At 38.7% G+C, this 14,225-nt stretch overlaps 1 protein-coding gene across 3 annotated transcripts; it reads right to left on the minus strand.

Annotated features, from left to right (window-relative positions):
• Nucleotides 1–81: 81 nt before the first annotated feature.
• LOC112041428 (organic cation transporter protein-like) lies at nucleotides 82–14,034 on the minus strand. 3 transcript variants are annotated; one of them, XM_086994420.1, is made up of 11 exons: nucleotides 13,949–14,034; nucleotides 10,751–10,960; nucleotides 10,379–10,598; nucleotides 5,066–5,169; nucleotides 4,679–4,833; nucleotides 3,028–3,199; nucleotides 2,463–2,675; nucleotides 2,009–2,232; nucleotides 1,035–1,219; nucleotides 711–865; nucleotides 82–362 (listed from the first exon to the last, which is right to left on the minus strand). In XM_086994420.1, the coding sequence occupies exons 2-11, from the start codon at nucleotides 10,939–10,941 to the stop codon at nucleotides 290–292; spliced, it is 1,692 nt and encodes a 563-aa protein (XP_086850546.1). In that variant the 5' UTR covers nucleotides 10,942–10,960; nucleotides 13,949–14,034; the 3' UTR covers nucleotides 82–289. The 3 variants fall into 3 exon arrangements, with proteins under 3 accessions (XP_086850546.1, XP_086850547.1, XP_086850548.1); XM_086994421.1 differs by lacking the exons at nucleotides 10,379–10,598; nucleotides 10,751–10,960; nucleotides 13,949–14,034 and adding exons at nucleotides 7,129–7,348; nucleotides 7,502–7,765; nucleotides 8,222–9,420; XM_086994422.1 differs by lacking the exons at nucleotides 10,379–10,598; nucleotides 10,751–10,960; nucleotides 13,949–14,034 and adding exons at nucleotides 7,129–7,348; nucleotides 7,502–8,205.
• Nucleotides 14,035–14,225: the final 191 nt, after the last annotated feature.

The following is a 14,225-nucleotide window of genomic DNA, read 5'->3' on the forward strand; positions in this document are numbered from 1 at the left end:
TAGGCTGCTGCTTTTTCCAAGCAACGTACTTTTTAAAAATCAATATTTACAACCTTTAACCATTTCACTTTATTTCGAACTAATTTATTTCCGACAAGATATTCTAGCAATAACCGTGTACACTTTTCAAGCAGAGGACAGCTGGGTGGTAACGTTTTTCCTATGAAAAAAAAAGAAACTCTTGCAGGAGCGTGGTCGGTGCCAAAAAGCGTAGAAGCCAGAAAAATAGCTGTCCATTTCTTGTGAAAATATGTCAATTTCCCTGTTGTAGATACCAAGTGCTGTTATCTCACAGTAGAGAGTTTTCCTCTATTACCGAATGTTGCTGATTCCCGCTTTGACAGCTGCTGCGTGGCCGACGGCTACAAAATATAAAAAAGAGTGATTCCGACAGATGAGTAGCATCTACGAATTTTGATGCGATTGCATTCTATCTTACCACTATCTTACCGGGGCGAGACGGAAAGAGAGAGACACAGAAACGTCAATATTATAGATTTCTTTGCGTGCGTGCGTGAGAAAGAGAGAGGGAGAGAGAAAGTGAGAGAGTATGACACATGTAAATATGTTTTCATTTGACGTTTTTTCGAGGCTGAACTCACGATTATAAATACCCATTTTTTCTTATATCAACACATATTTTTAAATAAGAAAAAAAAACTGACTATGGCGGTTAAAAAGTAGGACATCTTCATCGAAAAATCACTTACTTCTTAAAACTGTTTGCGACTGCTACAGTTTCGGGTAGATCTCTGTTTGCTGTCTCCGGCAAAAGGATTGTAGATACTGATGCAAATATGGCCGCGGCTCCAAATATCACAAGTGGCAAGGTATCCTCCCCAATACCTTCCACTTGAATTTCTCTCTGAATTAAACAGATACAAATAAATATTAATATAAATCAATACAAATTCGAATTATCATTATTGTTAATAAATGAAATATACAAATGACAACCGATCCAGCTCAAAAACATTTTAAATGACCACATACGAGTACGACATTTCTGATTATTAGCTTTATTCTCAACTGACCACGATGACAGGAGAGAGCATGGACCCAAGATTGGCAGACACTACAGCCAGACCCAAACTGAAGTTTCGGACAACGGTAGGAAATATTTCAATACTCCAGATATATATGATATTATAGCCTGCAGCGACGCCAAACTTCCCGACCGTGGACAGTGTGATCTTGATGTAGTTAGTAGATTCCAAATCTAAAATATAACATGCAAAACATACAGTTAGCACTTGATATACTTAATTTTAAACTTGACTATCTCTATCCAAACATAAGAGTAACAACTTAATTTAGAGAGTCCATGTTTGGAATTATCTAAGACTGCATTCCCACAGATTACGATCGATCCATCTGGATCGACCTAACTCCCTGGGGGTTCACGCTAAATTGCTGTCAGCCGAGCGCGCACGGAAATAAATTACCCCCTTACAGCTTTTAGTAGGCGGAACAGACATTAAAACCGGCTTAGCCGACAGCAATCTAGTGAGACTCTCCACGGGGATAGATCGATCTAAATATGTATGGGAATGGGGTCTAAGACTGCATTCCCATAGATTTAGATCGATCTATCTAGATCGTCCTAACTCCCTGGGGGTTCACGCTAAATTGCTGTCCGCCAAGCCCGCACTGTATTAATTACCCCCTTACAGCTGTTAGTAGGCGGGACAGACATTTAAGCCGGCTAAGCCGACAGCAATCTAGTGAGACTCCCCACAGGGATAGATCAATCTGTGGGAACGGGGTCTAATGGTACCAGGAAGGCACGGTTTAATTCAAAACAACAGAACTGTCTGTACTAGTAATTCGGCAGCAATTTACTAGCATTTTATACTTATCAAAATCAACTTTAGGGAGTGTAACTGGCGGTTTTAGATAGAGAGTTTTATAATTCTGCGTTTTAAATATTAGATTGCACAAAGCAGTCTGACGACTGTTTGGTCCAGATTAAGGTAATCTTAATACAATATAATCATTATGATATTACCATTATTTGCGTATAATTGCACGAGGAGAGACGAGAGACATGCCAGGCCGCCCACTACCATACACAAAATGTATATCTTCTTCCTTCCAAATCTGTCGATAGTGAAACACAATGCATATGCAGGTAATTCCACTATAGAGAGGAGAAAGAAGTTGAGGTAGAGATTCCCAGACATTCTCCCTGCGTGAAGATTTATCCCATAATACGTCATATCCAAGACAAACCTGCAAGTGAAAAGAATGGACACCATAGAACTACCTGGTCGTTGTGCCCCAGGATTTCCCTTTGCCTAGCACTTATGGAAAAATGCTCCCATTTTTGTAAATATGTTGTAAGGCCTACGTGTATTATTTACTTGTGGCATCAACTGGATCTTGTTAAAGATATTTAAGCTAGGACACAGTTTGAAATCGAAAATCAAAATGGCAGATTTGCCAATCATAATAACACATACCAGTTAATATATAGAAGCAGCATTTTGACCACCAATCGGGGGGCACGAAGAAGAACTCTGGCACTTGAAATTGGAGGTTCCTTGATTTCAACTTTTTCTACAAGACCCCGAGGGAGAGCAGTCTTGTTTATTCTCGCGGTACGCCTTAGAATTGTCTCAGCTTCTGAATGGCGTCCTCTGGTAAGCAACCATCTAGGAGACTCGTGAAGAAACCTGCAAACGATAGAATAATATTTATCAAACTTTTCTTTGATTCGGATATACAATGTGGTTATTTCAGAAGGACATATGAGGCTTTGGCGTGACAAATAGGACACAAAAACAAGACTATATATATACCAAAACAAGACTCCAAACAATGCAAGGTTCTTAAGTAAAGGTTAAGCACTTGTTTTTAATTCATTTTATGTATAGTTAATCATGTGGATAATTGTGCCCTTTTTTATCAAAATATTCTGTTGAAGTGTCTCTGTCCCGTTTTTGAAGATATCACTCGCAAATACATGTATAATGTTAGGCTAATTTAGCTTTTGCATTTTGATTGTCACTAAATTGCATTACCTACCACAACATTACAAACGCTGTTAGCAGAAATGGGGCAACCACTACCGTCAATAGATGGCGCCAGTCTCGAAGAAAGTAGGCTATTCCAGTAGTCACTGCCCCGCCCCCCGCATAAACGACTGCCAAACCTGTACCTACCAACATTCTTTTCCTCGGACCCACCATCTCTAAAGCTGTAAAAGTCGATTTGACAATTGAAGGGAACTTCAGTGCTTTATTTTTTGATAAATGAAATTATTCCTATAATGAAGTCATGCTGAAAAGGCATATCATTTCTAAACAGACTTAACGACATTTCCCCAGATTTCCCCAGACTGACCAGTGGCTGAACACCCCCACCCCCATTTGCAATGCCGTAGAATGAGTTAATTGTACCAGTCAGTCATGTTCCAAAATCATTTGTGAAAGGGCCGAAAAGGTAGTTTTCTTATATTCTTTAATTGAGCGATTAACAATGTTATCAGCAGTGCAAGAGAAACCAAAAAAATTAATAAATAAAATAAATAAAAAGAAAGATTAATAAAAAATATCGCATCTTATGTAATCAAGTCATGTTTTAGTCTGCTCGTGTCCGAAATCCGCACCGACTACTCGTACATATACTGGGTGCGTACTATTTTATATACCACGCTGGGTGTATTAATTTTTGGACCTCTGACCACAATTTCCGCCGAGAAATCTGTTGAAAAGAGAATTCCAGGTCCCAGGTTCAGAAAAAAAACTTAAGTAGGGATCCGTGACTAAGAGTAATTACGTCCGCACGTCACTAAGTCCTGTTTCACGAAAAATCTAAAAAGCCGCTCAGGTCGTTTTTTCTTAGCTGCTGGTCGACGAAGTCTGTAGCCTCCTCGGTAGCTGCCTGAATTCGTAAATTTAAGCTCAACTAAAACTCTGTAAATAAGAGCACAATCATCAAAACTTTCGAAAGAATATACCCTCTTCAACAATAGTGTTACATTACCTTTGAATGTTAATGAAATTTATTAATTTTCAAAAAAAAAAAAAATAAATAAATAAAATGAAATATCACCAAGTCGATCGCGATTTTTTTTTATTATTATACCTTTAACCGCTAGATGTCCGATGGCAGCGTTCCAAGACAAGCTAATGTTTTACAGTGACTTTGAAGCTGTATCAAAATTGAACTTATCAACAGCGTTCAAAAACTAGCTTTGTTTATTTTTGGACGCTTACTCTGTACTGTCTCTGGCTATCTTACTGTACTCTACACTGTCGTACTTGTAACTTTAAACTTAACTGGCAATTACTGCGCAGAGTTGCTCTATTTATTCATTTCCAAAAGTGGACGACCTTGATTGGTTGACTGCCACTTTGATTGGCAGGCAGAGGGAAAGTGGGTGACCCACCAGACACTGCAAGCCCCTGTTTAATAAACTGATACCGCTTACAAGCAATTCCAACTTAAAGTTCAAAGTTCAACAACACACTAGCTGAATGTAAAAAAAATGCTATAGCTTACTGCAGGAATTAAAGGCTATGTGTAAAATCGTTACAGTACGTATACCGTACCACAGGCAGTAAAAAGGGTCCGCTTTTATGTATCGCAGTCATTCATCAAGTCAGTCTGCCCAGTGCCTTCCCAAGCATATTACATGTACTAGTATTCTAAGCGTATCCCATGTACAACATACCAAATGTGCTGGCCAAATTATACAAGTTGCTCATGCCAAAGCCCAACATAAACCGCATCCCTACACTCCACTCGCAGGTTGGGGAAAAGGCCCATGCTATTCCTGCAAAACCACTGACACTCAACCCAAGAAGCAGCGCCATCTTCCGTCCAACACTGAAATATTACGGCTTTGTACTTTCATATTTTTTATGAATGTAACCCAATATGAACAAGATGCATGTACTTTATTATGGAGATACAATGAAAATATAATTTTTTTTTTAATTTGCCCACAAGACCTTTTTGTATTATTTAATGTAACCAAGATGGTAATGTTATACATATACATGCAACGCCATTCAAAATCAACTCCAGTACATGTACATATATCAAATATAATACCCACCCGTCGGACACCACACCAAATAACAGTCCTCCGACCAAGTGGCCCATTACATTGAAAATATAGGACTTGGTCAACTTTGACGAGTCGTCACAAAGGAGAGTGAACTATATAAAAATGGAAACGACAAAACCAATTAGCCCCTGCAAAAATTGTCTGAAATGTTTAGTGATCTTAAATATTGGGTTTGAAAAGGGCTTTACATTACATGTCCGGAAGAATGATTTCGCCAGTGCTTGCAAAAAGGATAAAGAAGGTTTTAAAAAACGTAAGTGGTTAAATTCAAATACAGACTTAATACCTAATATGGAATATATTTATCATTGTTTTGTTTTTGAGTGCAGATTTATTTTTCTATTTTTATTTTTATTATTTTTGCTTTATTAATCAAGAAAGTACTGGGTATGTCATTGAGTGAAAAAAATGTCCAGCCTTCTATTGTGAGATATTTTGGTCAATAATATCAAATATGACATAAGATGCCATTCAAAAGAAAATAACCCCCCCCCCCCACCCCCCCCACCCCCCCCCCAGAAAAATCATATTAACAGTTTGATACCAACTTTAAGCTTCCGGACAGTGATATGCTACACAGTTTAAAAAAATTATAGGAAATCATGAAAAGTAATCAGTAGCGGGTGTGACCTAGCTGCATCAGCCGTTTGCAGCACCCTCACCCTACATGGGCCAGGCGTACCCTGTGACAAGTTTCTCAGAGTTTGGATGGGGATACCATTCGACGCAGTAATATTTGCATGTCGCAGTTCATCACGATTTACCGGCTGATGATCATAGCTACTAATTCTACGAGTTATTTCCGCCCGCAGATTTTCAATATGGGGAGTTTGCAGGACAGGGCAGTTGCTGAACCCCTTGGTTTTGAAGAAACGCAGTGTTTCTGCAAGCTCGATGTGGGGGTGCGTAGTCGTCTTGGTACATAATGTTGTTTCCTGAAGATGGCTTTTCCAAAGGGAAGCATTGTATGCTGTAGAATGTCTCTGTAGAAATCCTGGTTGAGGTTACCTTCTAAAAAACCAACTGGTTCTGGGCACTGACATGACATGCTCCCCACTTCCACTTGCACCATAGGCAGTACACTATCATCGTTTTTGCCTTTTGTACACGTTGGCGGACACGGAATCGACCATCAACCCTAAAATCTCCATATCTGGTCTCATCACTGAAAACGACACGATTCCAGTGGTTTGGCTGCAAACGCACGTGGTCCCCAGTCCATTGCAAACGTCGTTGTATATGACCTGATGTTAACAGTGGTTTCTGTACTGGTTTCCGTGAAAAATAACCGGTTTGCAGTAGTGTCTTGTTAACGAGGTACATTGAAACGGGCGTTTGAAAGACATTCTGCCAATCTCTTCTGAGGAGACTGGTTGTCTCTGTACGACCAGCACGGCACAGTCTAAGGACAAGGTGATCCTGTCTTCTTGTTATGATACAAGGACACCCTGATCGAGGTCTTGGAGTAGGTGCGCCTGTTGTTGCATTTCTTTTGAAGACTTAATTTGCTTACGGTTACCTGATTTATGTTGAATTGCCTGGCAATATGGCTGAACTTTTCTGGCCATTTTCTCTGAGAGCAAGAATCCCATAGTAGGTCGCATTGCTTACATGTAGCTGTCGAACCGTAACTTCTATAAGGTACCAATCAAGTTTCAGAGCGATCCCTCTGTAGCTTCGCGAAATATACTCCAAAGATTGACCAAACCCATGCGTTTTTATACAAGGACGGGAATTGCCGAAAATACCACCCCTCACATTTCTGATCACAAAACATGCAACTGCATGCATCAATTGTTTCGACAGCTGTGTGGTAATTAAGTAACATACCTGGCTACACATGGATTGACACCTCAGTTTCGGATTTTAAAAGTAAGAGAGAAAATAATTATTTCGTAGAAAATTTTATTCACCAAAAATAATATTCCATATTAAGTATTAACCCTGAAGGTATCAAGGCGTTGAACTACAGTAATTGACTTATTCAAGATGATTTTACATGTGCTGATGGAAAAAACACACAAGTAAAATATTGATTTCAGTGAATGTACCTGCATCGGATAAGAATATGTTACATCGGCGGTGTTAAACACCCATTTTGAACATTCATCTGGTTCTGTGATGTCTTGGTTGACATTACTCTGGTGACTAATGTTTGGAAAAACGGTACATTCTTCATCAGATACATTCATGAAGGATATGTCGACCATATTCTGGTGCCATTTCCCCTGGATTTTGAAGGTGTCATTTTGAAGACCAGGTAGTTTACACCTTGAAAAACCAATTGATGAAATACTGCCTGTATAAACCTTTGATCTACAAGAAATTTTACACCAGTGCCATGACCTTCTCCCCTGATTACCACTTGGTTTCCATTATTATTATTATTATTATTATTATTATTATTATTATTATTATTATTACCTGAAACTGGGTGTGTCCTCTATGAAAACAACGGCTCCGTTCACCATATTTGCCAACATACTTACTATCAAAAACAGCACATAAATCAGTTTTTGGTACTTCCCAAATTCTCCAATCAGAACAAGGATATCGTCAAAGTCCTTGGTGTCTCTGTCACCGCTGCCCTCACCTCCTGCTTTCTTTTCATCCATGCTTGGGTCTTTTCTGCTTCCAGAAAGCAAGAAGATGACCCCTCTGTTTGTTGTTCAAAGCTAACCTCATTTTCTAACAGAAGGGTAAAAACTGATTTAAAAAAAGAAGAAAACTACAAAAGCACTCCGAGAGCGCAGACCTCCGCCAAGGCAGCGGTTTTTTATTATTACTGATTATTGATTGATTGTTGATCCGGATCACCACCAAAAACTAATCTTCTCTTCCTTGGCCCACTTTTGACAGTTCCTGAAAGTTTCATCAAAATCGGTCCATAACCTTTTGAGTTTTATTAATGACAAACAAACAGACAGACAAACAGGTGAAAACATAACCTCCTTGTCGGAGGTAATTAATATGAAATTACAGCTTACAAGGCACGTGCAAGCCACGTATTTTGCAAAACATACGGGCAAAGCAGAGCAACATTGCAACAACAGCTTCAACCGTGAAAACGCAATTTATAAACACTATACACGCTTTCAAAATGACCACAAATGCCAATAAAATAAAAGATCAGAAAAAACTCACGGTGTGCCAGACCAATCCCTTAGAACTCAGGGTGTGCCAGACCAATCCCTTAGAATTACCAGGTCCAAACCATCAGCAGCACAGAAAACACCGTGCCTCGATATGAGAAAGAGGTCACAAGGTCACAAGACGATCTTTCGCGTTTTTTTTTTAGCTTCTAAATTCTATAAAACATCAATTAAGCTAATAAATAGGCCTTGCATTGGAACTTATTTAACGTATATTTTATGTTAATACCTATTAAAGATTCCAATATTAAATGAGATATCTTTTGATTTTTGCCAAGCTATGTAATGTAAAAGCTGTATACAAATTTAACTTATCAACAGCGTTCAAAAACTAGCTTTGTTTATTTTTGGACGCTTACTCTATACTGTCTCTGGCTATCTTACTGTACTCTACACTGTCGTACTTGTAACTTTAAACTTAAAACTTAACTGGCAAATACTGCGCAGAGTTGCTCCATTTATTCATTTCCAAAAGTGGACGACCTTGAATGGTTGACTGCCACTTTGATTGGCAGGCAGAGGGAAAGTGGATGGCCCACCAAACACTGCAAGCCCCTGTTTAATAAACTGATACCGCTTACAAGCAATTCCAACTTAAAGTTCAAAGTTCAACAACACACTAGCTGAATGTAAAAAAAAAAAAACGCTATAGCTTACTGCAGGAATTAAAGGTTTTGTGTAAAATCGTTACAGTACGTATACCGTACCACAGGCAGTAAAAAGGGTCCGCTTTTATGTATCGCAGTCATTCATCAAGCCAGTCTGCCCAGTGCCTACCCAAGCATATTACATGTACTAGTATTCTAAGCGTATCCCATGTACAACATACCAAATGTGCTAGCCAAATTATACAAGTTGCTCATGCCAAAGCCCAACATAAACCGCATCCCTACACTCCACTCGTAGGTTGGGGAAAAGGCCCATGCTATTCCTGCAAAACCACTGACACTCAACCCAAGAAGCAGCGCCATCTTCCGTCCAACACTGAAATATTACGGTTTTGTACTTTCATATTTTTATGAATGTAACCCAATATGAACAAGATGCATGTACTTTATTATGGAGAAATACAATGAAAATATAAAACTTTTTTTTTATTTGCCCACAAGACCTTTTTGTATTATTTAATGTAACCAAGATGGTAATGTAATACATATACCCGGTACATGCAACGCCATTCAAAATCAACTCCAGTACTGACACTGACATGACATGCTCCCCACTTCCACTTGCACCTTAGGCAGTACACTATCATCGTTTTTGCCTTTCGTACACGTTGGCGGACACGGAATCGACCATCAACCCTAAAATCTCCATATCTGGTCTCATCACTGAAAACGACACGATTCCAGTGGTTTGTCTGCAAACGCACGTGGTCCCCAGTCCATTGCAAATGTCGTTGTATATGACCTGATGTTAACAGTGGTTTCTGTACTGGTTTGCGTGCAAAATAACCGGTTTGCAGTAATGAGGAGATTGGTTGTCTTTGTACGACCAGCACGGCACAGTTTAAGGAGAAGGCGATCTTGTTGTGATACGAGGACACCCTGCTCGAGGTCTTGGAGTAGGTGCGCCTGTTGTTGCATTTCTTTTGAAGACTTAATTTGCTTACGGTTACCTGATTTATGTTGAATTGCCTGACAATATGGCTGAACTTTTCTGGCCATTTTCTCTGAGAGCAAGAATCCCATAGTAGGTCGCGTTGCTTGCGTGCAGCTGTCGAGCCGTAGCTTCTCTAAGGTACCAGTGAAGTTTCAGAGCGATCCCTGTGTAGCTTTTCGAAATACTCTTCAAAGATAAACCAAACCCGTGCGTTTTTATACAAGGACGGGAAATACCGAAAAGAACACCCCTCACATATCTGATCACACAACATGTAACTGCATGCATCAATTGTTTCGAGAGCTGTGTGGTAATTAAGTAACATACCTGGCTACACATGGATTGACACCTCAGTTTCGGATTTTAAAAGTAAGAAAGAAAATAATTATTTCGTAGAAAATTTATTCGCCAAAAATAATATTCCATATTAAGTATTAACCCTGAAGGTATCAAGGCGTTGAACTACAGTAATTGACTTATTCAAGATGATTTTACATGTGCTGATGGAAAAAACACACAAGTAAAATATTGATTTTAGTGAAGGTACCTGCATCGGATATGAATATGTTACATCGGCGGTGTCAAACACCCATTCTGCACATTCATCTGGTTCTGTGACGTCTTGGCTGACATTACTCTGGTGAGTAATGTTTGGAAAAACGGCACATTCCTTATCAGTTACATTCATGAAGGATATGTCGACCATATTTTGGTGCCATTTCCCCTGGATTTTGAAGGTGTCATTTTGAAGACCAGGCAGCTTACACCTTGAAAAGATAATTGATTAAATACTGCTGTATAAACCTTTGATCTACAAGAAATTTTACACATTTGCCATGACCTTCTCCCCTGATTACCACTTTGTATCAATTATTATTATTATTATTATTATTATTATTATTATTATTATTATTATTACCTGAAACTGGGTGTGTCCTCTATGAAAACAACGGCTCCGTTCACCATATTTGCCAACAGACTTACTATCAAAAACAGCACATAAATCAGTTTTTGGTACTTCCCAAATTCTCCAATCAGAACAAGGATATCGTCAAGCTCCTTGGTGTCTCTGTCACAGCTGCCCTCATCTCCTGCTTTCTTTTCATCCATGCTTGGGTTTGTTCTGCTTCTAGAAAGCAAGAAGATAACCCCTTTGTTTGTTGATCAAAGCTAACCTGATTTTCTAACAGTAGGGTAAAAACTGATTTAAAAAAAGAAGAAAACCAGAAAAGCACCCCGAGAGCGCAAACCGCCAAGGCAGCGATTTTTTTATTATTACTGATTATTGGTCGATTATTGATCCGAATCACCACTTGTCCTTTTTTGACCGTTCCTGAAAATTTCATCAAAATCGGTCCATGACTTTTTTAGTTATGTTGATGACAAACAAACAAACAGACAGACAAACAAGGGTGAAAACATAACCTCCTTGTCGGAGGTAATAAATATGAAATTACAGCTTACAGGGCACTTGCAAGCCACGTATTTTGCAAAACATGCAGGCAACCCGCACGAAAACGCAGTAGATATTCCAGCGCAGTAGACTACTAGATCATACTGGAAACACGCTTAAAATCTGCTTCGATTTGGGAGCTAATTAGCATATTATTATATTATGCCTCTATTACGCTGCTAATCTACTGCATTAATGCTCCTCTCTGTACAAACCTATGTACTTTTTGGAGTAGAAATTCAGTAGGCTATACTGCATTTCTACTGCAAATATGTTCCACAAGAAGTAAGGAATCAACACGACAGTTATTATCGGCGTGTGGATTGACTTGTGGATTGTTTGTTTGTCTGTCTGTCTGTCTGTCTGACTGTCTGTTTGTTTGTTTGTTTGTCTGTCTGTCTGTTTGTTTATTTGTCTGTCTGTCTGTCTGTCTGTCTGTATTCCTGTTTGTTTGTTTGTCTGTCTGCCTGTCTGTCTGTTTGCTTGTTTTTGAGGGAGGGTTAACTATGACTACCAATGCTTTTTAAAGTCTTATTTATTTATTTTGTTTTTGTTTTTGAAAATCTGTTTTGATTTTCAGTCTTTTTCTCATCTTATATGTAAAAGTGCGCTTGCACTGAAGTTTGTTCCAGTGAATTATTGGGTTGTTTCATTAAGCGGGTATACAAATAGTTTCGCTAAGACGAGCAGTGGACACAGTCCGTATATGATCGCTCAAGTGCCATTGTACTCAAACAGGCGTGAGAAATATATGTCTAAATGGTTTACACTCCAAACAGTAAATTTTGGGCAACTACAACTTACAAAAGAGATTGTCAACAGTGAGGCTTACTCGCTTTCTGACTACTTTATAACTTACAATAGATTGTATCAACAACGATGTACCTTATAACTTACAAAAGCTCGGGTCAACAGTGAAGCTTACTTGAGTTCTGTCTTCCTTGTAGCTTACAATAGATTGTGTCAACAATGATGTGGGCAACTTTGGCTTACTCGATTTGGGATTTCTGCGTACCTTATAGCTTACAATAGAGTGTGTAGCTAACTCGGCTTACTCGCTTTCTGACTACTTTATAACTTACAATAGATTGTATCAACAACGCTGTATCTTATAACTTACAATAGCTCGCGTCAACAGTGAAGCTAACTCGATTTCTGACTACCTTTTAACTTAAATAGTCAGTGTCAATAGTTCTTATAATAATACTTATAGTTCAAGCCTGTATGTTGGGGTATTACGGTTGACAGTAGAGAGTGTTAACATCAGTACCTTGACTATTTATGAATGAGAGAGAAGTATGAGAACCAAATAGTAAGTATGAGAACCAAAGTGATATTGTGTGGTTCACAAATTTAAGCAGGATTACCTTAATTCTCATCCCTAACTCCTCCTCCTCATCATCTTGTTTTCCCCTACACCTCCTTACTCTTCTTCCTCCTGCTCCTCCCAAGATGATGATGAGGAAGAGTTAGGGATGAGAATTTAGGTAATCCTGCTTAAATGAGGAGGAGGAGGGTGTACTTCCTCTTTCCTTCACCATCTCCTCCTAATCCTGTTATTCTCTACACCTCCTTACTCTTCCCCTGCCTCCCTACGTGTACCTCCTCCTTCATATTGAATCCAAGTGTTTGTGAACCCACACTCTACTGTCAACCGTAATACCCCAACATACAGGCTTGAACTATAAGAATTTTGGACACAGTTATTGAATTCACTATTGACACACACTATTTTAAGTTAAAAGTTAGTCAGAAATCGAGTTAGCTTCACTGTTGACACACTCTATTGTCGGTCAAAGATGTCCAATGTGTAAGCTTAAACTCTAAGAATTTTTTGATACAGCTACTTCAATCTATTGTAAGTTATAAATTAGTCAGAAAGCGAGTAATCCTCACTGTTGACAATCTCTTTTGTAAGTTGTAGTTGCCCAAAATTTGCTGTTTGGAGTGTAAACCATTTAGACATATATTTCTCACGCCTGTTTGAGTACAATGGCACTTGAGCGATCATATACGGACTGTGTCCACTGCGCGTCTTATAGCGAAACTGTCTGTATACGCGCTTAATGAAACAACCCAATAATTCACTGGAACAAACTTCAGTGCAAGCGCACTTTTACCTATAAGATGAGAAAAGACTGAAAATCAAAACAGACAAGATTTTCAAAAAACAAAGAAAAAATAAATAAGACTTTAAAAAGCATTGGTAGTCATAGTTACCCCTCCCTCAAAAAAAAGCAAACAGACAGACAGGCAGACAAACAAACAAACAAACAAAGAGACAGACAGTTAGACAGACAAACAAGCAAACAGGCACACAGACAGACAGACAAACAAACAAACCTACAGACAAACAAACAAACAAACAAACAAACAGAAAAACAAACAAACAGACAGACAGACAAACAAACAAACAATCCACACGTCAATCCACACGCCGATAATAACTGTCGTGTTGATTCCTTACTACTACTTCCACACCACTACAGCGTTAATACTTCTTTGCTACATCGATACTACTGCATTTTCGCGTGGGAAAGCAGAGCAACATTGCAACAACAGCTACAATAGCTTCAATACAATTTTCACCGCATACAAACACTATACACGATTTCAAAATGACCACAAATGCCAATAAAATAAAAGATCAGAAAAAAATCTCACGGTGTTCCAGACCAATCCCTTAGAATTACTACGTCCAAACCATCAGCAGCACAGGCAGAAAACAACGCGCTTCGATAACGAGGTCACAAGATCACAAGACGATCTTTCGCGTTTTTTTTTTTTTTTTTTTTTTTTTTTTTTTTAGCTTCTAAATTCTATAAAACATCAATTGAGCTAATAAATAGGCCTCGCATTGGAACTTATTTAACGCATATTTTATATTAATAACTATTAAAAATTCCATAACCCAGATTTCTTTTGGTTTTGCCAAGCTACA

This window comes from Lingula anatina, chromosome 8 (assembly GCF_051362555.1).
Source record: "Lingula anatina isolate TDL-2025a chromosome 8, LinAna3.0, whole genome shotgun sequence".
In the NCBI taxonomy this organism is placed as follows: domain Eukaryota; kingdom Metazoa; phylum Brachiopoda; class Lingulata; order Lingulida; family Lingulidae; genus Lingula; species Lingula anatina.

Excerpts from the sequence above, each read along its gene's own strand:
- LOC112041428 (XM_086994420.1), bottom strand. The coding sequence starts at position 10,941 with ATGGATGAAAAGAAAGCAGGAGATGAGGGCAGCTGTGACAGAGACACC. Across the intron at positions 1,220-2,008 it reads GCAATTATACGCAAATAATG|ATTTGGAATCTACTAACTAC; the intron begins GTAATATCATAA and ends GTTATATTTTAG. Across the intron at positions 866-1,034 it reads TGCTCTCTCCTGTCATCGTG|AGAGAAATTCAAGTGGAAGG; the intron begins GTCAGTTGAGAA and ends TGTTTAATTCAG.